General features: G+C 39.9%; 1 protein-coding gene across 2 annotated transcripts in view; it reads left to right on the top strand.

Annotated features, from left to right (window-relative positions):
• Window positions 1–7,808: 7,808 nt before the first annotated feature.
• Window positions 7,809–27,882, top strand: part of LOC131243528 (rac-like GTP-binding protein ARAC3) — a 28,842-nt gene continuing 8,768 nt past the window's right edge. The window contains exons 1-5 of one of the 2 annotated variants that reach the window (XM_058242946.1): window positions 7,809–7,966; window positions 8,340–8,524; window positions 10,309–10,396; window positions 10,484–10,593; window positions 10,720–10,783. In XM_058242946.1, coding sequence (XP_058098929.1) covers window positions 8,426–8,524; window positions 10,309–10,396; window positions 10,484–10,593; window positions 10,720–10,783 — 361 coding nt within the window. In that variant the 5' untranslated portion in view covers window positions 7,809–7,966; window positions 8,340–8,425. Of the gene's footprint in view, window positions 8,006–8,339; window positions 8,525–10,308; window positions 10,397–10,483; window positions 10,594–10,719; window positions 10,784–27,882 lie in introns of both variants that reach the window. The other variant, XM_058242945.1, reaches the window with a different exon arrangement.

Raw genomic sequence — 27,882 nt, forward strand, 5'->3', positions numbered from 1 at the left:
TTCACTTCACTGTCATTTCCATGCATTTCACGGTAAATCCTTTCACTTCACGGTCATTTCCGGCCACTCCCCTTCACTTCACAGTCAATTCCATGCATTTCACAGTCAATTCCCTTCACTTCACGGTCATTTCCATGCATTTCACGGTCAAATGCCTTCACTTCACGGTCATTTCCAGTCATTCCCCTTCACTTCACGGTCAGCTCCATGCATTTCACGATCAATTCGCTTCACTTCACGGTCATTTCCATGCATTTCACGGTCAATTCCCTTCATTTCACGGTCATTTCCATGCATTTCACGGTCATTTTCGGTAATTCCCCTTCACTTCACGGTCAATTCCATTCATTTCATAGTCAATTCGCTTCACTTTATGGTCATTTTCATGCATTTCACGGTCAATTCCCTTCACTTCGTGGTCATTTCCAATCATTTCACGGTCATTTCTGGCCATTCCCCTGCACTTCACGATCAATTCCATGCATTTCACGATCAATTCGCTTCACTTCACGGTCATTTCCATACATTTCACAATCATTTCTGGCCATTCTCCTTCACTTCATGGTCATTTTCATGCATTTCATGGTCAATTCGCTTCACTTCACGGTCATTTCCATGCATATCACAGTCAGTTCCATTCACTTCACGGTCATTTCCAATCATTTAACGGTCATTTCCGGCCATCCCCCTTCACTTCACAATCAATTTACTTCACTTTACGGTCATTTCCATGTATTTCACGGTCAATTCCCATCACTTCACGGTCGTTTCCATGCATTTCACGGTCAATTCGTTTCACTTCACGATCATTTCCATGCATTTCACAGTTAATTCCCATCACTTCACGGTCATTTCCAATCATTTCACGGTCATTACCAGCCATTCCCCTTCACTTCACGGTCAATTTCATGCATTTCACGATCAATTCCGGTGATTCCCCTTCACTTCGTGGTCAATTCCAGTGATTCCCCTTCACTTCACTATCAATTCCATGCATTTCATGGACAATCTCCTTCACGTCACATTCAATTCCACTCATTTCACAGACAATTTCCTTCACTTTACGGTCAATTTTATGCATTTTACGGTCAATTTCACGATGTTTTTGGCCAAAATGCAACATATAACTCTTAAAATTAACCCATAACTTAGTGAAATTGGTCGTTGACTTGTTGAATAGAGGGATGTAGTGATCCGGATGCTTCAGCTGTGCTGCCAAGAATATTATCACATTTTCATTGTCTTCAATTATAACTGAAGGAGCTGATTTGTTTGTGCAATGGTACAGTACTTTCAACCTTATATCGTAATGCTCATGTCTAGTTTTCGTAACTCGGTGCATTTTCGAGACAAGCTGTTCATATGTAGTGTCAACTCCCACCACTGAAGGTTTGGAGTAACCACCCTTGTGCATGTATTGATTATTTTTCTCCAGCTAACTCCCCAACATATGAGGATATGATCACTACTGAAGTCATTTTCTGAAAATAAATACAATAATACAACTCGTTTAGTATTCACGTGTGTAACGTCCTGTCCAACCAGAACAGTGTCCTGAGGCGTCCACGTAAGATTTGCTGCAGGACCATTCGCTAAATCGCTCATGTGTGGGGTACCGTCATCAAATTAACCCGGGTTAGCCCATTAAGGTGGACCAGTCTAGTTAGGTTCGAGTCAAGTGCAGACCATCAAGCCAGATAACCTGTTTGTACTTGATAACAGCTTGTGCGGGCCGTGCAGCAGCCAAGGAAGGTCAGAAAAATTTAAAAATTGAGAAAACCGCGGATTTCACTGGGCTTGTGGTCCATCGCGGACCATGGACTCAATAGACACCTAGAAATTAATTATCTACGCCGTCCCAACGGCACTTGCCAAACGCAACTCACTTAGCCTTAACCTAAGGGCTAGAATTGAAATCTGACACTTGTAAATAAAACTGAGATATTAGGCTTTATAGCCGTCGGATCTCTTCTATATTTACAGTGAGGGCTTAAAGTATTTTTCTACGTCCGTTCACAAATTTTGGAACCCGATTGTGTGACGGTGACCATTGATCGCAAATCGGCCCCGTACGGTAAAACCCCATATCCCTTTGCCTTCAAACTTTGCACAACCCTTCATCTTGCCATGGGACACCTACTCTATAAATTTGGTGGCCAGGGGGGCATCAGAACCGCCCCTACAGCCAGAATGGACCTCATAGAGCCATTTGTAAATCGGAATCATACGATAAAACCCCGCATCCGCTTGCTTCCAAATTTTGCATAGACATTCATCGGGCCATGAGATACCTACACAGCAAATTTGGTGGCCAATGGGGTGATAAGGCTACCCCAAGGCTACAAGGGCCCCCATAGGGCTATTGAGGAAAATTGTTGAAAGTTAAGACTAATGGGCCCAAACCTATGAAATAAAGCCCTAAGGTTCTTTCTCTCATACTCCCACCATTACTCCAACAATAAAAGAGAAAGGAGAGAGTAAATAGAGGAGAGAGAGAGAGAGAAAGGAAAGAGTGAAGGAGGGAGTGAAGGTGGACCATAGTTCAGAGTGGGGCCCAAGGGAGTTCAATCTCGCAACTCCTTACCTCTCCCTCGAGAAATTCCCTCACCTACAACCTGAAGAATCCCTCTCCGCCGATTGGGTAGGTAAATCTCTCATCACTTTATAAACCCTTATGTTGAGAGAGGATTTACATGTAATCCTAACATGTAAGTTCATTTGACTAAGGATCTCTACTAATCCACCCATGAGCTTGGCAACCCCAAATCGTTTCCTATAGCTCTCAATGATCCATAGGTGCGGACTATTACTCTTGGGTGACCTAACACCAATTTTAGTATAAATTTAATGATTATGAATGTGTGGGTAATGTATTTAGATAATCTAGAGAAAACCTAGGAAAGACCTCACCTTTGATCTTCTTAATTAACATGGAATGGTTATGGAATGTTTGTTGTCTCTCACATGATTGGGTATGAATTTGATGATTACATGTTCATGCCTTGTTCGATTCTTGTACGATGTTTCCTTACGGCATGTATGAAGCATTAACCCTTATGCATTTTTGTACAATGAGATGTATGAAATTCTTGGCTTCCTCACTAATCCACACAACACATATGCACATTTATTTCGTAATATTGTTAGTAGTTTACATTTATAGCAAATTATGAATTTATATGTTTAATACATGATTACACGACATCACTTGTATAAGATGATATTTCCTAACTCGTTGAAGTGCTGTTGAATACTATCAAATCCCTAGGTTGGTCAGGAAACTGAGGTGAGAGAAGGTAGTCCCGTTGGTAAGACTATCCTGAGGTTGGATCAACGGATTTGGGTGGATGCAAATGGGCGACAGTAGTTGGACTACATGAGTCGCCTGTACCCGATGTCGTTCGACACATATTCGCCTAAACTCACACAGTCTAGTCCAATTACTAACCAACCATATTTGTTAACCCTGTTTGCTCACGCCTGTATGGAACCTGGAACACCCTTCAACAATTGATGCTCATTGATAACCATTTGAAATCGATCCACTAACTCGAGAGCCGGACATGGTGGAATGGGACACTGTGTCCGAGCTGTCAGCCTGCACTGGGGTGACGAGCCTCCCTGTAGTGACCGCGAGCGATTCCTCTGCTCAGCACTTTCCATGTGCTTGAAGTTAGGGATGGAGAACCCGATGGGATCAAGGATCGCGGAGTCTTAGCCTCACACTTTTGAGGAGCCTTGACCTCGCAACCAGTTGAGGGCATTGATACGGGGGCTGTACTAGTTTTTCCAATCTGCTGGATGAATGGAATTAATTAAGAACTCGACCGACACTATCATGATCGCATCGCATTAGTTAGATTGGTGACTCGGCAGTTGAGGTCGCAATGAAGGAGTGTTGGTCATATGCGATTGTTAGACGGACTCGCTCGAGGGAGTATTGTTGCGAGGTCATGCATCATATCATGATACATGCATATGCATTAACAAGACTAGTTAGAGATTTGTGAATGTATGCCTTTCATTAAATTTATAATATAATTGATGTTTGTTATAACTTAAGATTAATATCACCCACTGAGTTAATTACTCACTCCCACTCTGGGACGGTGTTTTAAAACACCAACTAGACTCTTCAGTAGCTGCAGGTGGTGTTGAGTTTGACGAGTCGTGCGACATGAGCATCTAGGAAGAGGGTGAGCTGTCCTACTTTCAGCTGATAGGTGGTTCACCATAGGTCTAGCAGACAGATTTTTGGGATCGCTGAGTAATGGACTCAGCACGATATTCTTTTGGACTTATCATTCTTTTGTATTTTTGCTGGGCAACGCCTTGTGCGACCTTTTGATGTATTTTTGAACTTGTATACATTTGGTCATTTCCATTTCAGTAGAGTAGTTGTGAAGTGTGATTCATGTTTCAAATAATTCCATACTGCTCATTAAACCGGATTAAACGTAAAACAGTAAAAAATTGGTTATAAGTGACACCCGAGAACTTAGGAGTCGTGTGTATGCATAACCCCCCAATTTTCAGGGCGTTACAACATGTATAAGGTGGATTTGATCGAGTAGCATGAAATCTACCATTGTACTATCTCAAATATGATCAACTTAGCGGTCACATTTTCATAGTTCTCAAATATGCCACTCAGTTCACGATGATTTTTTCTCGCTTCGTAATCAATTTTACTCACTTATAGGGCAGGTTTACTCACTTCGCATTGAATTTCACTCACTTCTTGATCCCGATGATTGAAAATGAGTGCAAACTGAGTGTGTGTCTGAGTTTCGGGCTCAATTGTAATTACCATGTAAATGGGTAACAACTATTCACCTAGGTAATTACGACATCTTTCCCCATGTAGATGTGACAACTTACTTTTTTAAGACTTTCGAGAAATTTACAAAATCAATGTGGGGCCCACCGTGATGTATGTGACGTATCCACACCGCTCATTTGTTATGCTAGCTGAATTTAGGGCATGAGCAAAAAAAAAAGGGGCAAATCCAAAGCTCAAGTGGACCACACCATTGGAAACAACAGGAATCGAACACCTACCATTAAAAACTTTTCGGGGCCTTTAAAAGTTTTGCATATAGCTAATATTTGTGTTTTCCCCTTATCCATGTCTATATGATCCTATGAATAGGTTAGATGATGAAAACACCTAAATGTGGGCCCAGTTAAGGAAATAACTTTAAATGGTATAAGAATTAAGGTCATTGTTTCCTTTCATGTGAGCCATTTGAGTGTTGGATCGGCCTCATTTGTGGTCTGATGCCCCAAAATGTTATAATAAAATAGATGGGCGGTGTGGATTTATCATATACATTATAGTGGGGTTCACATGTTCAATTCCATGCATTTTTTTGTGAAGGGAATTGACCGCGAAATGCATGGAATTGTCTATGAAGTGAAGGGAATTGATCGTGAAATGCATTGAAATGACCGTGAAGTGAAGGGAATTGACCGTGAAATGCATGGAATTGACTATAAAATGAAGAGAATTGACAATAAAATGCATGGAATTGACCGTGAAGTGAAAGGAATTGACCGTGAAGTGAAGGGGGTTGATTGTGAAATGAATTGAATTGACCGCGAAGTGAAGGGGATTCATATGGAATTAACCGTAAAATGCATGAACTCGACCATGAAATGAAGCGAATTGACCATGAAATGCATAAAATTGACCGTGAAATGAAGTGAATTGACCGTGGAATGAATGTCTTATTGGAATTTTGAATCATAGTGGTAAGAAATTCACAATTTCAAAGAAAGCAACAAATGTATTCAATATATAACATTCACAGTCGTATTACAAAAAAAATGCACTACAATTTCACCGTCGTATTACAAAAATGTACTACAATTTGACTGGTAAAATACGTGAAATTGATCAAGTAATGCATGAAGTTGACTGATCAATTGAGTATATTGACCGAGAACAAAGTGAAAATGATCGTGAAACTTCGTCAAATTGACTGCGAACTTCTTCGAGTTTATTGGATAGCCACGTAAAATTGACTTAGCAATGCATGAAATTGACTACAAACTTCTAGGTAAATACTTAAGAATTTACCAAGAATTTAAACTTCAAGGTAATTGACCGCGAACTCCAATCACTCCTTGACACTCTGTGAAATCCATGTTCGAGAAAAGGAATACGAGTGCATTGATGTGAAACATGTTCTTCGGAGAAAGATTTTCAAGATTTCACGTTTATCAATGCATTGGCATCCTCTCAGAAAAAGAATGCACTTAGGATTGAATAGAATGCAACATGGAAGATGTAACGTGACGGTATGATGGAGATTATATGGAGATTTAGTGAAGAAAATGGGTGAATTTAAGAAATAGGGATGATAGAGGTAAGTACGGATGTGTATTTGGGCGTAAAGGAGAGAATGGAGTGAAATTGATATAGGAGGGGCATTTTCAACCTTTGGGAAGCTGTCCATACACATGGGGCTTATTCTTGAGAGGTAAAAAGAAGTGGGCTTACAAATGTAAATGGGCCATAAGTGGGTAGTACAGTTGTAAATTTCTCATGCTGAATTGGTGTAAATTGTCGGAAGCGGATTGGCTGGTGTACCACACGCCACTGACCTGGCTAGTGTGTTGACATCACCAAGTTTTATGGGTCCCATCATGAGGTATGTGTTATATCCAAACCGTCTATCCATTTGAAGAGCTCATCAGTCATAGGGTGTTATACGAAAAATAAGATAGATATAATGATCAATTGGACCACACTGAAAAATTGGTGAGGTATTTAACTTCTACCATTGAAACCCTTTTTAGGTCGCTAAGTTTTGGATCAATATGATAATTGTTTTTCTCTCTAATTAGATCTCTGTGACCATATGAACAGATTAGATGGAAAATCAACGTTCTGGTGGGCCCTATGAATATTTTAAAGGTAAGAATCATTGTCCCACTGGTATTCGTCGTGTGGTCAACTTGAGAGCTGGATATGACTCATTTCTCGGTGTATGTGCTAAAATGATATCTCAAAATGAATGAACGGTGTGGATATAATAAAAACATAGTTTTGAGTCTACGTATCTTTGATTTCCATTGAACCGTTGGTACAACTTGGAGCTCGAGGGGCGTCAGTAAGCGTCTTCGCACGACGCGTACAACACCAGCTAGGTCGGTGGTGCGCGGTACACGAGTCAATCCGCTTCCCGAGTTGCCTGTAACCGGACTAGAAGAAATTCCTGTGGTCGGAACCTGCGTGGAGCCCATATAGATGCCTGTGATAAATCTACTCCCTCCATCAGCTTCTAAAACTCACAATGAGACAGGATTCCAAAATTAACGCAGATCTAAAACTCGTGTGGGCCGCACCACAGGAAACGGTGACAGCAGAATTATCAATTATCTACAGTGGAAACCTTCTTGGAGCCGACCATGATGTTAATATACCATCTCAACCGTTCATAGGATTACTGCCACTCAGATAAGCTGTAATAACAAATGTCGGGCTGACACAAAACTTCTGTGGCCCCCATTAAGTTTCCAATGGTAGCCGCTCACTTCGTTGTTTCGTGTAGTGAGGTCCACTCGAATTTTGGATCTGCATGATTTCTGGAATCCTGTCTTTCCGCGATGTTTATACACAGATGGGCTGAGTGGATTTGTAACGGCATCTCTGTCGGTTCCACACAGCTTCCGACCGCAGGGTCTTCATGTGCCCTCGGACACAAGCAACTCGCTTCCCATGTTGACTAGTTGCTGGGATAAGCAACACATGTGCCAAGCTGGCACGTGAGACGGTCGAATACGATGGAAAAGTACACGGCCTCCAGTTGCATTTCAACAACGACAACAGCAGCTCCAACAACTACTACTGCAGAGGATTTTAAAAGGCTGGGGGTGCGTTTGGAAGGCGATTTTTGGCTGGCGATAGCTGTCGACAGATTCTCTCGACCGCTTCCATCGCCTTTTCTCCCGCCCAAAGGTAACTCTCTCTCGCCATTTCCAATCTCTCTCTCATAAGGTTAGGGTTTTACCATTAATAATCTCTCTCTCTCTCAGGGTTAGGGTTTCTCTATTTACAATCTCTCCTCTATCTCTCTCTCTCTCTCTCTCTCTCTTTCTCTGTTTAGTTTCTCCATTTCTCATCTCTCTATCTAATCTCAAAGCCCTTCCATTCTCTCTTCAGAGTTAGGATTTCTGCATTTCTCTGTATCTCCATCTCAAAACCTAACGCTGTCCGGTGTTAGGGTTTGGCAATTTCTCTGTGGAATTGAGATATTTTCCAGGCTGGAGATTTGAATTGTAAGCTTTTTGTTGAGAAAATGGGGTTCTTTTCCTGTTTTCTTTTTGAGCAGATGTATACTTGAAGAAGGAGAAGAAGAGGAGGAGTGGAAGGAGGCCTTTCTTTTAATAAAGGGAATTGGGAGTAGATCTGACGGAAATGAGTGCATCGAGGTTTATAAAGTGTGTGACGGTTGGAGATGGTGCTGTCGGTAAAACCTGTATGCTTATTTCATACACCAGCAACACTTTTCCCACGGTCAGTCTCATTTCCTGACTTGAATTGCCTTTCTAGGGTTTTGCAGTTTTCTGTTGGTGATTAAGGTTTTGGGTTTTTAATGGTTTGGGGAGTACTTGGTTTAATTCATTTTAATTTCAGTCTTCTTTGCATCTTTTGAAGCTTGATTTTAGTTTCAGTTTGAGGGTTCTGTATAATGGGTGTTCAATTTAGGGTTTTGCCTCTGTGCTGTCTGATTTGTGGAATTGTTGAAATGTTTTTGACATTTCGCAGCTTCTTATTTAGTAATTTGCACGGAAATGATAGTTATAAGGAGTTTTGGACTTCAGTTGTTTGATTTAATTTCTGCAGTTTTGAGTTTGGGTATGGTTGTTTTTTGGACATTTTTTTGTTTTGATTTTGTAGATGGGCTTGGGAGAAAAGCTTCAATCTTGAATATTCAGAAAAGAACATGGTTTGTAGTGGATGTTACATTTTTAAGGGGTATGCGTTCTGGCAGTTGCCATGTGAGCTTGGTAATATTGGCTGGGGAAATCACACCCCCCCCCCCCCCCCACAACACACACACACTCGGTTTCTTCTTTTCTTTTGCAGATTTAGTTTGATTTGGGAATGGGTTAGGAAAAAAGATTTAATGGTTCTGTTCTGTGCACACCCAATTTAGCATTTCGGACTCTTTCTATTTGATTTGGAGCTTGCCATCAATGGAGAGATCCATTTTCTTTTTGTCATGTTATTCTGTTTTAGTTGGATTTGGGAAATGGTTTGTAAGGAAAATGACATTTGTAAGTATTGTGCATTGTGGCTGTTGCTGTTTTATTTGCATTTTTAAGGGGTATGCATTCTGGCAGTTGCCATGTGACCTTGGTAATATTGGCTGGGGAAATGGTTTGCAAGGAAAATGACATTTGTAAGTATTGTGCATTGCGGCTGTTGCTGTTTTATTTGCATTTTTAAGGGGTATGCATTCTGGCGGTTGCCATGTGACCTTGGTAATATTGGCTGGGGAAATGGTTTGCAAGGAAAATGAATTTGTAAGTATTGTGCATTGCGGCTGTTGCTGTTTTATTTGCATTTTTAAGGGGTATGCATCCTGGCAGTTGCCCCGCCCTCCCCTTTTTTTTTTTTTGAAGATTTAGTTTGATTTGGGAATGGAATGGTTTTGTTCTGTGCACACCCAATTTAGCATTTCGGACTCTTTCTATTTGATTTGGAGCTTGCCATCAAAGGAGAGATCCATTTTCTTTTTGTCATGTTATGCTGTTTTAGTTGGATTTGGTAAATGGTTTTGAAGGAAAATGACATTTGTAAGTATTGTGCATTGCGGCTGTTGCTGTTTTATTAGCATAATGGTTGCTGGAGAAGAAATCCTTCTTCCTTTTGTCTTCTTTGTTTCTTTCTTTTGATATTTTTGCAGTTTTAGCCTGGGAAGTGGGTTTGGAAGAAAAATCGATCACTATTTGGTATAGGGAATAGTTGTAAGATATGTGAAATTTTTTCTTTTAAGGACTTCTAAATGTGGAGACAATTGTGCTTGCCAAATTATCGAGCTTAAAGCCTTCAATTCATGTCATTTGTTTTGGGGAAATGGATTCAAAGAAAATCCTGTTTTAGAGTTTTACATTTCTGTTTTGGATCGGCGAAATGTTAGGTTTTGAGCTTAAAGCCTTCAATTCATGTCATTTGTTTTGGGGAAATGGATTCAAAGAAAATCCTGTTTTAGAGTTTTACATTTCTCTTTTGGATCTGCGAAATGTTAGGTTTTTATTTTTATTTTATTTTTTTCCATTGGTGATGGGAAACAGGACTATGTCCCAACTGTTTTCGACAACTTCAGCGCGAATGTGGTGGTGGATGGGAGTACTGTCAACCTAGGGTTGTGGGATACAGCAGGTACACTTGCTCAATGCATTGGTTGTTTTTCTTTGTTTCCTTTTTGGATTTATATAGTGGATTTGACTCTATTTTTTGGTGGAACAGGTCAGGAGGATTATAATAGATTAAGGCCTTTGAGCTATCGTGGGGCAGATGTTTTCTTGTTGGCTTTCTCACTTATCAGTAAGGCCAGCTATGAGAATGTGGCGAAGAAGGTAAGAAATCAATACTTCCTTCTGAATGCCATACTTCTTAGCTTTTGTTCATCTATTTTTGGCAGTTTTGTAAATTTTGAGCAACATTGAAAAATTGTTTTTATGTCTTGTATTTTTCCTTTCCAGTGGGTTCCTGAACTGAGGCATTATGCGCCTGGTGTTCCCATAATTCTCGTAGGAACGAAACTTGGTAATTTCTCATCTCATTCGATTCCTCACATTTGAGATGATTTCTCCATGGTTACTTTTGTCATGCTTCTATGTTTGTAATTGCTTCCTAATTCTGTGATTTCATGTTCATGTTCAGGTGTTTTTGTTTTTTATATTTTGCAATGTATCTTGTACACCGATACATGTTTCAATGTTGGGCACATATAGTGTTACGTGGTCCCATTTCTTACCCATCTTCTTTTTTTTGTGGACAAATATTTGCTCCAAATTATAAAAAGTTCTATTCTATCATTGATTAATCTGCAATTTAATGTCGGTGGATGTATCCCGCATTTACATGTCTCTGTCCTTTTCATTTTTCTTGCACAATTTGGTATACTTGGATGGCTGATATTCATTCTTTTTCTCTTTTTTTTTTTCCCTGTCATATCTCCTCCTTTTCCAAATGGAAATAGTGGAATTATGATTTGGATTCCATCCTCGTCATCATCTGTTGTTCTTTCCTTAAGACCAATATACTTGAATATAATTAGTAGGATTTACTGTAACTAAGTATCATGGACACGTGGCATGGGTGCCAAGTGTCAAAGTGTTTGCTCCTATTCCGGTTTCTTACCCATTTTCTTTCAGCTCTATTAGAGGACCAGTATTTGTTCCAAATAAGAAATGGTTCTATCAGTTGATATATCCTACAAATACTTGTCTCTCCATTTCAATTTTCTTGCATAATTCACGATACTGGGATGGCTGATATTCATTCTTCTTTCTTTCATCGTATCTCCTCCCATTCCAAAATGAAAATAGAGGTATGTTTCATTATGATTTGGATTGCATCATTTTTTACTTCGTCCTTATGTTATCCTTTACTTAAAACTGACCTGCTTGAACGTAATTATTAGGATTATAACTATGACAAATATATAGTTATAGTTAATTATAATTGTCTCAAATGTAATACTTTGCATTTTTAGTTCAAAAAGAAAAATTAAAAAGTATAACAAGAGCCCATAAATTTATATATCATAAGAACTTTTATTTGGTTAGTACTAATAGAGTGATAATATAAATCACTCTTCAATAAAGATAAGGGACTCTTTTGCTGACTGATAAATATTTTTAATAAGTAAATAAACAAATAAATAAAATACCACGATGAAATTATTGGATTTGTTGGCTTGGCCTTCCTTTTATCTGCTAAACCTGTGTGCACAAGCATTAACAGTTTACTATATAAGCAAAGACCTTTTTCATTCTAGTAAAACCAGTGATATGGAGATGATTTTGTTATTTTTGATGGTGGGTTAGCATATTGTGCGTTTGGAACAAAGTTTAATGTGTTAATCAAAATAGATTTGTGTGCTAGTTAATCTTTTCAGACAATATGCCTCTTGGCATGTGTAGATGTCTCAAGTCTGATCTTTTTAATGTTGTACGGGTCTATCACTTCCAAGGACGGTATTAAATAACTGTAATACAGGCCCAACGATTGTGATGGCTTGGATCTCTATGCACATATTCCACATGTACAGTATATAATGAGTCACAGCCATCTAGAAACTGGCGGTGATGATCACCTCAGCCTTGTCCTTTTTCTTTTTTTTTTTTTTTTTTTTTAATTTGCTCTAGCAGTACCAAAGGAATATCCAAGGAATTAACCTTGCTTAAAGTGAAAAGGCATAAGGAAAGCAAGAGAACAGAGCTGTCCATAAAGGAGAAAATCTTGTGCCCTGTAGTGTTATCGATTTTGCTTCTTTAGTCTATTCCCTCGTTTTTTACTTATTCGTATGTCCCCTCTCTAACTTTGTTTTGAAGCTTTGTTTTTAATTCTGAACTTCGGATGCTGTAGTAGCGTGTCACGTCAAATGAGTGAGCGCCTGACTCCTCGAGCTCCACAGTTGTCAGTTTACGGTTCAAAATGTGAGATCAAAGTTATATGGGCTCCACAATGATGTATTTTATTATATCTACATCGTTCACCTATTTATCGAGATCATTTTAGAGCACCCGCCAAAAAATGAAATTATCCAAAGATCATCTGACCACACCAAAAATAGGAGCAGGATAATGATTTTCACGGTTAAATAATTTGTAGGCGCACTGTAACGTTTATTTTCCATCCAATCGATCCACCTGAGTGGGCCCCACCATAATATATATATGTTTATTATCCATATCGTCCATCCATTTTGCCACGTCATTTTAAGTCGGGTCCAAATAATTAGTAATATCCAAATCTCGTGGACCACACCATAGGAAATAGTGGTTACAAAATGCTCACCATTAAAAATTTTCTAAAATCCATCGTAATGTTTATTTTCGATCTAACATATTAATTGGGTCATATTGACATGAATGAAGGAAAACACAAATGCCGCTTGATCTAAAACTTTTCTAGCCCCCAATAAATTTTTAACGGTGAATGTGTAATAAGTATTGTTTCTTACGGAGCAATTCACCCGAGCTTTGGATGTGCCTCATTTTTGGGCTCATGCCCTAAAATTATTTGGCAAAATGGATGGATGGTGTAGATATAACACATTCATCACGGGTGAGGCCCAAAAAACTTTGACACGTGTACTGCACTTTACATTCGAGTCCCTCCTAATTCAAGCCTTAAAAAATTGTACACAAGACATATATTAACTTGAAATTTGACAATTAAATTATGGACTACAATTGCTAACTCACAATGCCAAAATCAAATTATTTGAATAGTTTTAATTGTTAATTTGTGAACGTTTATTTTTTTAAATAGGGCCTTTTGATTTTTATTTTTTTTTTATGATTCACTATCCAATAAATGTCCACCAATTTAGAAGTAAGATAATGACAATAAATGGCATGAATTTGAGGCTGATTTGGAGAATAAATTAGTCCTCCAAGTCAGCCCCAAATTGGCAACGCCATCTACCTAAATTTAATTTTATTTTTTTAAAGAACTATTGGGAGAAATGATATCAAGATGTTAAGTATATAAATTACATATTTAAAAAATTAAATATATGAATTTTGTAATCAAATTCAAGTTACCTGGTTAAAAAATTAATCAGATCGATACAACTTCTCACCAAAGAGTGGACCGTTACACCGCCATAAACATGTTCCAATTTATAAATGAATGCATATTTGGAATGCTTAGAATATTGCGGATTTAATCCATATTTTTTCATATTTTTTTGGCAAAAAAAATTTTGCGCCGTTACGGGCCGTGATGGTGGGTTAGCATATTGTGCGTTTGGAACAAAGTTTAATGTGTTAATCAAAATAGATTTGTGTGCTAGTTAATCTTTTCAGACAATATGCCTCTTGGCATGTGTAGATGTCTCAAGTCTGATCTTTTTAATGTTGTACGGGTCTATCACTTCCAAGGACGGTATTAAATAACTGTTATGCTACGGGTGCAACAACCATTGTTAATGGTAACAATGGTGCCCATTACACGATACAGGTCTGTCATGCTCAATTTGGGAAAAAAGGTAAGTAATGGGCCAATACAAGGCCGTAATAGACTGGTATGGGGCTCTAACAGGCCAATATGGGGCTGTTACAATTTTTCCCCTAAAAAAGTTTCAACTGTTACAGGGCTGTAATGACTCTTATGGCCAATGTCTTAATGGCCATAAGGCTGGCCATTTTGGACACCGCTACTGTTATTGAATAATTTGCTTCCAAAATGCGAAAGCTATAGCCATGTCTTAGAAGAAGACTTTAGACAAGATGGGGGGTTTTGCATTTGTTATAATTTGCTCATAAGGCAATGTGATGGAGGCAGCAACAGAGATTGATAGTCTTAAATGGAGATTATTTGGAAGGCTAGTTTTGGCCAGAGGTGCTCTTAGAATTGGATAGTAAAGGCACATCTATTATGGGTGATGTTGCTTCATGATTCCCCTATTCTAGTGTTTTATCTAAGCCACAAGAGAATCATCATCCACTGTAGTGGTAAGGGTGGCTTAAGACATTGGAGATTTTGTGCCTGCTTATCTTCTTGAAGGTAGATGAATTGGAAGCGGTGAGGGTTGTTGAAGCAGAAGATCCAGTAAGGATAGCTCGTATCACATTAAAAAAGTATACTCAGATCATCCTGGAAAGGAGGCACCTGGAAGTGCAGAAATTGTTCCCTAGTAGGAAACACTTCGTTGACAGGCCTCACATCATTAGGCTCATTCAGTAGTTGGAACTTGAGGAATAGGGCAATGGTTAGTTCCTATTGATCCATCTCTATAAGGTTCTGCTGGTTTCCCAGGTCACTAAGACATTTTTGGCTTTGGGTTCTTGCCTAGTCTGGCTATGTAAGTGGGTCCCAAATCAATGTCCATGGAGTTGGAATTTGCATGTTATGAATCAACATGTGTAGAGATGGGAAGCGACAAAGATATTGAGCTATGGTGTCACGCCCCAGACTCAGAAACCGGGCTCACAAAATTCCCGATCACCGAATCCGATGCTAACAGCCTCCGTAGTACCCCATTCTCGGCTCCCAGCGCACATACGCCAGATTCCGATCCTGGGATCCTACAAGGAGGATTTTCTAACGTACATTTATCTCGTAAAAAGCATAACCACAAGTTTACCCAAATCACAAAGGCAACATCATTATCACCAAGGAAAATGAGAGAGAGAGAGAGAGAGAGAGAGAGAGAGAGAGAGAGACCCCGCCACTATGGGCCCCTCAAGATTACAACACATATATCAAAATGGGTCCCACATACAAGTGGGCCCTCTAATCATCAAAGCCACATAAATCAACACTAGAAAACACCCACCTTTGATTATGGACTTCTCCTTCCATCAACGCATTCTAGAGCTTCAATCAATGAGATTTAATGGTCGAGATGAAGCTTGGATGGTGGAGATGTGAGGTAGGAAGGTGGGCCACACCAAGCTCTCTCATGGAGGTTGGACGATTGCTTACTTGGGAGAGATGGGAGAGATGATAGATGGATGGAGTGGGTATTGTAAGAAATGAGAATGGGAGGTATGAGCTGGTTTGAATTTGGTGTAAAGGTGGAATGGGTGGGGAGAGAGTGTTGACTTGGGGAAAAGAGAGAATATGTGCATTTACTTGGGATAAGGTGAGGTGGCATTGGGGTATGGAGGGTGTACTTGAATTGATTGATGTGACGGGTCGTAGAGATTCTCTCGGAATTCGCAACGCAGGACGTTTCTTCGGAATGTACGCGGGCCCACATCTCCTGGCCCGGGTATCGCCTCAGTGCACGAGACGCAGTGTCGGAACTGCATCGACGGCGCGGTCACAAGGGTACAAGTCTCGGGAGAGTGCTATCTTTATCCTTTTGTAGATTGATTGAGCCTTGACATATATACTTGATGATGTTTCATCTTCTCTTGTCTGTTTTGTAAATTTTGATGACAAATTTTTTTAGGTGGGGAGAGTTGTGAGACCCGTATTCTAGCCCGTACCGTTTCATAGGCTTCCGCGGTTATCCCGGTTAAATTCCGGCGACCCACGATCTGTTATTAGCGTTTGCGCGCAGCCTTGAGTCGTGTCTCTTATTCAAGAGTCGGCTTGACTTGAGATTTGTACCCTTGCGACCGCGCCGTCGACGCGGAGGCGCTACTCAGGCCAGGAGATGTGGGTCCGCGTTCATTCTGAAGAAACGCTGTGCATTGCGAATTCCGAGAGAATCTCTACGACCTGTCACATCAATCAATTCAAGTACACTCTCTATACCCCAATGCCACCTCACCCTATCCCAAATACATGCACCCATTCCCTCTTTTTCTTAAGTCAACACTCTCTCTCCCCAACCATTCAACCTTTATACCAAATTCAAACCAACCCATACTTCCCATTCCCATTTCTTACAATACCCACTCCATCCATCCATCCATCATCTCTCTCATTTCTCCCAAGTAAGCAATCGTCCAACCTCCATGAGAGAGCTTAGTGTGGCCCACCTTCTTACCTCCCATCTCTACCATCGAAGCTTCATCTCGACCGTTGAATCTCATTCTTTGGAGCTCTAGAATGCGTTGATGGAAGGAGAAGTCCATGATCAAATGTGGGTGTTTTCTATTGTTGATTTGTGTGACTTTGATGATTAGAGGGCCCACTTGTATGTGGGACCCATTTTGATGTATGTGTTGTAATCTTGAGGGGCCCATAGTGGCGGGGTTCCTCCATCTCGTCTCTCTCTCTCTCTATATATATATCTCTCTTTCATTTTCCGTGGTGATGATGATGTTGCCTTTGTGATTTGGGTAAACTTGTGGTTATGCTTCTTACGAGATAAATATACGTTGAAAAATTCTCCTTATAGGATCCCAAGATCGGGAGCTGGCGTATGTGCGCTGGGAGCCGAGAATGGGGTACTACGGAGGCTGTCGGCATCGGATTCGGTGATCGAAAATTTTATGAGTCCGGTTTCCGAGTATGGGGTGTGACATATGGAGTGATAATTCTTTGTTTTTTTGTTGTTGAGGTTGAAAAGTTGAAGTTCTGATTGTCCGCCAACAAATGGAGGAGCACATGTAGTCAATAAGAGTGTCCGGTTGTAGAAAAATGGCAGTTGGAGTGAGGAAGAAGCATTCTAGAAACAGGGAGTTCCTTAGTGGAGCCTGACAAAGCTCTCACCCATTGGAAGCATGGTGAGAGGCATGGGATTTTCGGAAGTCTCCATAACCTCTTAGAACGGAGGACACGGATGTTGCTGCGTCGGAGAAGAAAGGCTATTGTTTATGATGGTGCATGATCATCATATTGTAATGATGCTTTTAGAGACATTTGGCAACCATTAAAGGATGTTGATAAAGGTTATGTAACGCTATGCAGTGGTTGTTTCTTTTTCAAATTTCAAATGTCTTTTGGTTCCTTTAGAGAGATGCTAAAAGCGACAAGTTAGTGCTCATGTGTTTGAGTCGGCATGGCAAGGTCTCATGAAGTGGGAGACATCCAACGACATCAGTGGCTTGGAGATGCATGCAAACAGGGGCATGCATTTCCTTCCTTTGTTTGACACGTGATTGTGACGATTTTGGTACTTATGTGGTCATTGGTAGTGATTTAATTCATTTATCCCATGCGTCCCATTCACAACCTAGCAAAGTGCTTGGGCTTGTCAGTCGGGTCAGGGTCTCCTTTTAAGCCCATTGGGAGCTCATGATGGTGAGTTTGCTGAAGGACCGGAACTTTAGGTCCAACATGGAATCGAGCCAATAGCTAGAGATTACAAATGGATTCAGTGGAGTAGTGGTGGAGGTTCTCACATGCAACTTATTCTTAAAAAAGAAGCCCATGATGCTAGAGGATTTATGTTGGCCCCTATCAAGTGATTGCACATCAAGTGTGGACGTGTTGATGATATCAGTGTAATTTATTTCTCCCATGCATCCCATTCACAAAGTGTTTAGGTCTATCGGTTGAGTCAGGGCCTCCTTTTTAAAGCCCATTGGGAGCCCATGATGGCGAGTTTGCTGAAGGCCCAGAACTTTACGTTTGATATGGAATGAGCCAATAGCAAGGGTTATAGATGGATTCCATGGAGCAGTGTTGGTTATATATAAGTCCATGCATCCCATTCATAAAATGTTTAGTTCTATCGGTTGAGTCAGGGCCTCCTTTTTAAAGCCCATTGGGAGCCCATGATGGCGAGTTTGCTGAAGGCCCACAATTGTACGTTTGATATGGAATGAGCCAATAGCAAGGGTTATAGATGGATTCCATGGAGCAGTGCTGGGGATTCTGATATGTAGGTTATTCTTCAAAAAGATGCCCACGATGCTAGTGGATTACTGTTGGCCCCTCAAGCAATTGTGCATCTAGTGTAGACATATCGATGATAGTGATGCAATTTATCTCTCCTCTCATTTACAAGCTATTGAAGGAAGTGCTTGTGCTTATCGATTGGGCTGGGGCCTCCTTGTAAGCCCATTGGGGGTCCATGATGGTGAGTCGGCGGAAGGCCCATAACTTTAGGTCGATTGGAAGTTTACTAAAGGCCTTGAACTTTAAGTTGATTGGAATCGAGCCAATAGCTAGAGATTACAAATGGATTTCATAGAGCAATGCTGGAGATTCTAGTATGCAACTTATTCTTAAAAAAATGTGCATGATGCTTGTGGATAAATGCTGGCCTCTATCAAGCCGTTGTGTGTGGATGTGTAGATGATGCCTCCCATTTATGAGCTGGTAAAGGAAAAGTCTAGGCCCATCGATTGGGTCGGGGCCTCTTTTAAACCCACTGGGAGCCCATGATGGTGAGTTTGTTGAAGGCCTAAAACTTTTGGTTCAACATGGAATTAAGCCAATAGATAGAGTCTGAAGATGGATTATAAACAGAGGCGGATCAAACGAATTAACAACCATTGGGTATAATGCAAGTTTTGCACCTTGAAGAGGATTGGGAAAAAAGTTCAAGTAGTACATGAATCAATAATCAACACTTGGATGGCAACGAGTGTTTATTTTGAGGAGTAGAAAGAGAATTAGCTTGCTTTGTTGTCTTTCCCCTAACAAGCAAAAGGTAAGTTCAAATTATTGGGTCTTATACTCTTATTTATTTATTTGATTACAATAATGGAAGGCAATATTTGAGTGAATCTTTACATAATTAATGAAGAATTTAAAATGAAGCTATTGATATGGAATATGAGGGGATTAGGTTGCTAGGAGAAGAGGATACAAATTGAGGAGTTAGGTTCCGCCCTGAAGGTACATATCATTGCCCTTTAAGTGATGAAAAATTCTATTTGATTGGTTTCATTGGAGTCGTTGGAGGCATTGACACGGTTCTGAATATTGTCATCGACGACCATATCGGCCCAACCATAAATGATACTATACGGGCATTGTGTATAGATATTGGTCCGTGTATAGATATTAGTCCATATATGACCATATCTGCTCATATTGGTTGATTTTTTTTTTTTTTTAAAGACAGAATTAAGGAAAATATCTGGAAAAAAAATAGAATAATATGATATTCAAGAATCTATCCCTTTTTTTTTTTTTTTTTTTTTTGTATTTTGGATATGCATATGATGGTGCATTGAACCTTTTTTTAATGAGAATGTTGTCTGTTAGTTTGACTTTTCAAAGATCATCGAAATGGGCCCTTATTGATTGCAAATCAAGCATGATTTGGTGAATTAGGGCCCATTGCATTGAAAAAGAAGAAGAAGAAGATGAAAATATAAAAAAAGAAAGTGAAGGTTTATCTTCTTCTTTTTTTCCAAATTTTCTCAGAATGGTCTACTTTGCTTCGATTTGTCGAATCGCATTCAAATCATTTGTTTTAATCCCAAAATAGGTCTAGATTTAGCCTAAAATAACTTTTAAGCTCCTCCATGGTTTAAATGAAAAAGGAAGAGGAGACACGAGTGAAATTTTGAAAAAAAAAATAAAATAAAAAATCAAAATTGGGCTTTTATGGGCATATCAGTGCTGATATGTCTTGTATCGGCCGATATGGGTCTATTTTTTCATATCGGGCCAATATGGCCTCGTATCGTGCATTGTCTCATGCCAATACACATACGGTACAATTGTATCGGTTGATACAAAACCAATATTCAAAGCTATGAGCATCAATCCATGTTGTTGTAGTTAGGAGGGAGGAGAAATTGGATGTCCTCCTAGGTTGCTCATAGTTTCAATCTTCCTTGGGAGAAAAACGACAATTTCAGTTGGCCCATGAATTCAGAGCCTACTTCTGGCTTTCAGGGATGAACTAAATGGAGTGAGGCTAGGGTTAAATATGTTGTGGTGTGTGGGCGATGGATTCAATTGGATTATGCCTTCTTTCAAGAGAAGGGGTTGGTTCTAGAATCACTTCATGGACGCGCGACTTCTCTGATTGCAAGGAATTTAAAATGATGCTGTTGAGGATATATGTTGAGGAGTTAGGCTTTGCCCTGAAGGTACATATCATTGCCTTTATTGAGATGAAAATTTCTATTTGGGCCTATTCTCTCATTCAATCATTAAAAAAAAAAAAACTTCTCTAAGGGAGATGTAGCAATTTTAGATAGCCCGTGAATTCAGAACCCGCTTCTTACTTTTTAGGCTAAGTGGATTGAGGTCAAGGTGGAATGCGTTGTGGTCTGTGGGCGGTGGATTTAATTGAATTCAATTTTCTTTCAAGAATTCAAGAAAAGAGGGTGGTTCTAGAATCGAGGAAATCCCTCAATATATCATCTTGATAGGTGTCTTGTGTCGGAGGACTAGGAAGAGCATTTCTTAGGAGGGATGCAAAGTCGTTTCCTTAGGGTTATTTCCCGATCACACAAATGAGAAAACTTGGGGGGTTTTATTTCATTTTGAGTTGGTGAGGCTTCAAGAGATGACTTTACGAAAACGTTAAGGTTTGATGGAGATGTCTTTGTTGAGGGTTGGGCTGGAGATTGATTGATGACGCGATTGAAGAAATAGAAAGATTTGATTAAGGACTTTCCGAGGGACAACTTTTAGTATGTGAGAGATTGTGGAAAAGTGCAATTCTCCAAGGCATTCATGACCTAGATCTCAAAAAGGAATTGCCATGCTCTCTTTGTGGGGGAAAAGATCAAGAGGAATTTCTCAAAATGGATTTTTGGTAATCATGTGATGATAAAGAACTTGAGCAGGTTGGCTTAATTTCTTTAGGAGATAAGAACACAAAAATTTATCACGGGCATGTGGATGTTAAAAGAAGGCATATTACACCCCATGGTTTTGTTATCATGGGTGGTGGGTGAGAAAGCTGTATGTAATACTGTCATGGAGTTTTATTTAAACCTTCATTTCGAAGAGTGGGCCTTTAAATTGATAAGTTTTATTGGAAGTCCTTATAAGATTTGGCTGAAGTCCTTATAGACAGGTTCGGTGCTGGGAGATTTTTTAATATAAATAAATTGTAGGGGTTGTTTCTTCATGACAAGGAGGTCTTCGATTGTGCTCGTGAATGTATAGGTTCAAGGTATGACGACTGTAAACTTGGTACCATACGCAAGTTGGGCTTGGAAAAAGATTGATCTTGATGAATAGATCTCCAAAGGGCTTCTTTAGGGGGTCTAGAGGCACATGCAACGAGATCTTATTTCACCACTATTGTTGTGATTGTGGCCGAGTGTGAAGTAGTATTATGAAATGGCAAGTGAGAGAGGTTCTAGTTACTTTGAAGGATGTAGATATGAGGATCTTATTGTTTTGTTTCATCTGCAAGGCAACTTCCGGCCTTCTCCTGCTGAGGTTGATAGTGGTGGTAGATGTTTGACCCCATTGGGGGCTTCTCAATGAAATCTTGCTATTGTTTCCTTGCTATTAGTGTTGATAGGTCAGCTTCGTTGCCAACAAGCGTGATTTGGTGTTATGTGGGACCATTGAGGGTGATTTGGTTTTTGGTGGCCATGAAGAAAATTCTTACCTTTGACAATATGAGAATACAAGATATGGTGATCGCGAATGGTTGCATTGAGTGTCATTAGAATCTAGAATCCATTTTTTTCATCCACAATGAGTTCTTCTTCGAGATTTGAGGAACATAGCCTTGTTCAACCTTAGGCCACCTGGGGGTGGTTAGGACCTTTTCTCATCTTGGTATTCTTCTTCTTCTTTTCATTGAATCTTGCTACTTTTTCCTTGGTGTTATGTTGATAGGGCAGCACCATTGCCAACAAGAGTGATTTGGTTTGATGTGGGGCCCCTGATGGTGATTTCTTTTAGGTTGTTTGTGGTTATATGGAAAATTCTTATCAATTACCATTGACAATATGGGAAACAAAGTATGGTGGAGGGAGCTAAAAAAAGGACCCATATTTTTAGTTAAAAATTAATTTAAGCACTTAATAATATGGATTTGTGATGTAGGATAATTAACCACTTGCTCCAAAATCCTGAACTAAAAAAAGCTCGAATTGATAGAGCATGATGAATCAATCCGTTTATCTCATAGCCCGGGCCTCACATCTCATGGGTTAGGACCTTGGTTGAACCGCCCTTGTAGGCCCCAAATCACATGGGTACCACCTCACATGAGCCACCCGCCTCACATGGGCCGCCCATCCCGAGTGTGCCCCTGCATCCTACAAGTAACGCCACTTGAGCCCAGTGTGAAAATGCCCCTGCATTAATTTGCCATGTGATCTGAATCGTAAAGTGTTGAAGCCTGAAAATAAGTTTTATTAAACGACACCTATTTTTTGAAGGATAATAGTAATTGATTTTATTAAAAGCCTGCAACAACAATTATCAAAGCAACAAAGAATACAACCCTGCAAATCAAATGACACATATGTCCTGAAGTCTGAATGGATGTCACCATTTTTACCTTTTTTGGGGACTCACCCTAGGCTGCTTCTGATGGCCTCATTCCTAAACCTATGCTTTGTAGTGTTACTAGTTAAAAAAAGAAAAAGAAAAAGGTTTTATTCTAGGTTTCTCACACATCCATCTCAACATGCTCTTCTCTATAACACCCAAACACAATCAGTTGTTTTGACTTCTAGCTATCCAACACTTTGCCACATACAACATCCCCATTTTACTAGTGTTGTTTTTCTTCTTCTTCTTCTTTCTTTCTCTGGTGTTGTTTTTTTTTTTTTTTTTTTTTTTTTTTGAATCTCTATTCATTCCCTCTTACGACCATCACCCATCCCACCCCCTATTCCTAACAGTAATCATTTTCATGTCTCTCTATTTCTCACTCCTTCCCTCTTATTTTTTGGAAGGATGCAATATATTAAAAGAAAACAGATAGAAGCACAGGATCCTGAGGAGGGCAAAAACAGAAAACAACAAGACAACAGAAAAACGAAAAAGGCTAAGCAGCAAAAAAAAAAAAAAAAACCTAAAGAAGCTACACAACTTGAGACTGGACTAGGCCAAGGGCTGAAGTTGCAAGAGCTACGCCAGGTGATTGGGGAATAGGTGGCTGTTTTTGAGAGAGAGAGAGAGAGAGAGAGAGAGAGAGAGAGAGGAACATTCCCGAATGTCCCTGTAGATGAGAGCAACAACCGCGAAAGGCATGGAGTTGTGGAAGCCATAATGATGGGGACATCTCGCGCACACGCAGTACGCAAGGAGGAGGAGGGCCCCACCATCAATCTGGATTGATGACGACATCCAGGGAGGGCCTCCCAGTTAGAGGACTGTGTTTTGGTTCCTTGGAGTGGACCCGATCGTCATGTGGATCCCACCATTGGATCTCATGATCGTGGCCCACTACTCTAGAGGATCCAATACTTTGAGTTTTGCTTATTATTATTATTAGGAATATTGTGGATGGTTTAGATTGCTTTGATTAGTTGTTATTTTTGTTACTTCGTCTCTAAGTAATAGGGTGCGCACATGGCGCGACTTTTGGGGTATAGGTTTTTCTTATAAATAGGCAACCCCTTGTAGGTTTTTTTTCATTGAAGATAATTAATAAAATTCTGCGTTTTCTTGCTTCTCTAATTGTCTGAGTTGTGGAAAGCCAATTGGTTGTGAAACCCTCTATTCTTCAAAGGGCTAACTACCATGGTGCGAAGCCACACCCATCCCGATTCGCCCCTACCTCATACCCTCTATATTCATCATTTCTCACAGCCATCTACTCTTCAAATCCACTTTTATTTTGCAACCAATCCTCCTCTACAACAGATTTTCAGAATCAGGCCCTGCAGGAGGGCTGAAATTTCGGCGGAGCACTGTGCTCAAACCAGTCATCTGTTGGCCCTGAAACTTGGTGTGTGGAGGCCGACCAGCCCTTTTTGGGTTCGTGGGCCCTACACACGTGCAGACAACAATCCACGCACGTGCGTCAGGCCAGCCTGCGGTCCACACGTGTGGATTGATTACAGGTTCTCTCTCTCCTCTCTTTCACTCCTCTATCACCTTATTTCCCTAGCCCTGACCTTAGATTATCTTCAATCCCAAGTTCTATTCCCCCTTTTCAACCCTAGGGCTTCCCGAATTGAAACATGTGAATTCCTTGGATTGGGGAAATAATCCTTTGCATGCGTGGATGAATCTACTCTCCTTTGATCATTGTTTGGTCTATAATTTTAATTGATCCAGCCCTAGCATGTGTAGGCTTGGACCCTTGTAGATTCCCCTTGTTGAATGCTTGACTTTATGTGGGATGTGGAAGTTTTGTGAATGTTTCTAAATTAGTATGATCTAAAGTCTGAAATCTTACATATTGTGTTTAATTTCCATGTCCTGCATCACATAGACCATTCACCAAACAAAGCCTTGCTCTTGTACCACTTGTACCAAGCTTGCATATGTAGCCTAATTTGATCATCTTTTAGATTTTTATTCCAAGACCAATACCCCAATCCAATCATAAATAAAACTCTGCTCTAACCTTTAAGATTGGGGGGGGGCGGGGGGGCGGGGGGGGGGGGGACAAACAATGCTCCACCCTAAGTTTGCTTTTGATATTATATAGCACTTGCTAGAAACATATGTAACCTAGCGTACTTCAATGTTGAGCTTTCCTTCAACCAAATCTATTGAGAAATTTGACCTAATTTTGATATCCTTGAACTTAATTACCTTTTCAAATATCTTCCCACCCTTTTACAAGCATCCCTCTTTTCAAAGATCCTCCTCACCCATTCCCCACTTGATAAATATAATCCAAATTCCTAACCTTCCCTTACTTGCATCACTCCCAAACCCTACCCTTTATTCATTGATCCTATCTCTATATTTCCTTTCACCTTTGTCGAAAAGGTTGTGGACTATTCACCAAACCTTATTAGTTTCTCACCATAATCACAGCCTTGTCCTGCTATTTGTGGTAGGATTAACAGGAATTTGTGTGATTGCTTGGCAGAATTTCAGTGACCGATTGCCAACCTGACGCGAACCTAAGCTAGGAACTGATCATTGCATCGCACCATGTGGAGTTCAACTTAAGAAAAGAACAGAAGGGCCCACTTTTCGTCTTGAATTATCCTTTCACCTTTCTCGAAAAGGTTGTGGATTATTCACCGAACTTTATTAGTTTCTCATCATAATCACAGCCTTGTCCTGCTATTTGTGGTAGGATTAACAGGAATTCTCGTGATTTGCTTGGCAGAATTTCAGTGACCGACTGCCAACCTGATGCGAACTTAAGCTAGGAACTGATCATTACATCGCACCATGTGGAGTTCAACTTAAGAAAAGAACAGAAGGGCCCACTTTTCGTCTTGAATTATAGTTGCTCCAAAAAAGAAAAGAAAAAGAAAAAGAAAAAGAAGAAGAAGAAAATGATAAGAAAAGAAGAGACTATCTAGCAAGCTACAGTCACCACTTTAATGGGCTGAATTTTTTGTTTCAAATTGTTCCAATTTCCGCACTGCCTCCTTTTCCATTAGTTAGAAAAGTTTTTTGCCATCCTTCCGGTTAATTAAATTAGGTTTGCATTTGTCACCTTCGCTCTCCCAAGGAGCTTCTTTGATTCTCTAGTCTCAGTCACCTTAACCAGGATTTTGAAAGAGTACTAAATTGGTGTGTTAGCTGGTGTAATTGTTAAATCAATGTGAATTTGTTAGAAAATATGCAGCCTCTTTCCTTGCTTCCATTTTTTTTAATAAGTATGGGCTTGAACCCCATGCCTTTCATATTTTATTTTATTTTCCAGAGGAGCCAGGACCTCACTGTTGAAATGGACTCTATAATACCGAGGCATGGGTTTGAACCCAAATCCTTCATTTCTCAATAACTATATCTCTCATGAAAATGATATTTGACCTAAAACAATGTTGTTTGAGATGAGCATGGGAAAGGTTTTATTCTTTCTTCATTATTTTATTATTATTATTATTATTTTTAAGAATGATGATAATTTTATTGAATAGTGGCCAAAAGCCTAAAGAATTACCAAAAAGTTCCGAAGAAAAGAGAAAGAACAAATTACACATCTGACCGTATCTCAGGGAAACGGGCAATAACAATAGAATTTGATGCTATTGCCCATTCCATTACATTCAGTTTAGCCAAATCAAAGGCCCCCAATATTTGCCCATTTTGTTTCCTGAAACATCTTTTGTTCCTTTCTAACCATAGCAACCAAATTCCAGCTAATAAACAAAGACGCCAAACTCTCTTCCCAATTTTTTCTTTGCCTCTACCATGCCAAACCATGAAGGAATGCTCAATGGATCTCAGTGAAACGCATGCTTTTCCAAACAAATTAAAGAAGCACCCCCACATCATTTTTGCAAAAAAAAAAAAAAAAGCACTGAAAAAAGAGCTGATCTACAGATTTCTGATTCTGATAACACGTTAAACACACATTCGGAATAGCCATCTTCCTCTTGCGCTACTTGTCAACTGTGTGAACCTTGTTTCTTCCCACCAACCAAGCTAGAGTTGCCACCCTTGGAAGAGTACCAATATCACCACACATGAGCTGTATGACTCATACCACCTGCAGAAGGTCACCCACTGATCATAATGTTATAGGATTTAACCTTAAACTTGCCGGCCTTTTCTTTTAACCATCCCATCGAATCATTTTATATTATCGAAGGATGCACCTTGCTCAACATATCCAGCAATTTAACGTACTATTCCACTTCATCATACAAATTCCTCCTACAAGGAGCTCAAACAATCTCCTCTCTAAGGAAAGAGGAGCAACAAGCAACCAAAATATTCACATTTACTGAGAACCTTTCCACTATTGTCTTCCTCTATCACCCCGGCGATAACATATCTGCTAAATTCACCGTAGGCCCAGGGGTTGCTTCAGAGAACCTGACTGATTTTCCTAGTTCTTTAGTCTGTTCTCCAAAGCATCACAAGGGCCAATGTCTCATTGGCGAATTGCAGGTGTAAAGATGGGGATTTTCAAATTTTTCCACTTAGAAGCCATTATGGAGCATATTCAGTTTTGTTTTAGGAAACAACTTGCGAAGATGATCCTCCTAAACTTTAGAAGGGAGATAAAGTTGGGTAAAATTTCACTTTGCCTCAAACCTCCTGAGTTTTGTAAAAAGAAAAAGCTGGAATTTTGTTCACCAAAAATGAGAATGAGGGTGTTCAATTCCATTTGGTACGAGGGTGTGTGGATGCATTTGGTAATCCATCATCATTGTCGTCATCGTCTCCCTCACTGTCTCTCTTACTCTCTTCAGATGAGTATCTTCTTTGTCTCCCTTTGAAACTTATCCCCTTATTGTGAAACATTGAAATCCACA

The sequence above is a fragment of the Magnolia sinica genome, chromosome 4 (genome assembly GCF_029962835.1).
Source record: "Magnolia sinica isolate HGM2019 chromosome 4, MsV1, whole genome shotgun sequence".
In the NCBI taxonomy this organism is placed as follows: Eukaryota; Viridiplantae; Streptophyta; class Magnoliopsida; order Magnoliales; family Magnoliaceae; genus Magnolia; species Magnolia sinica.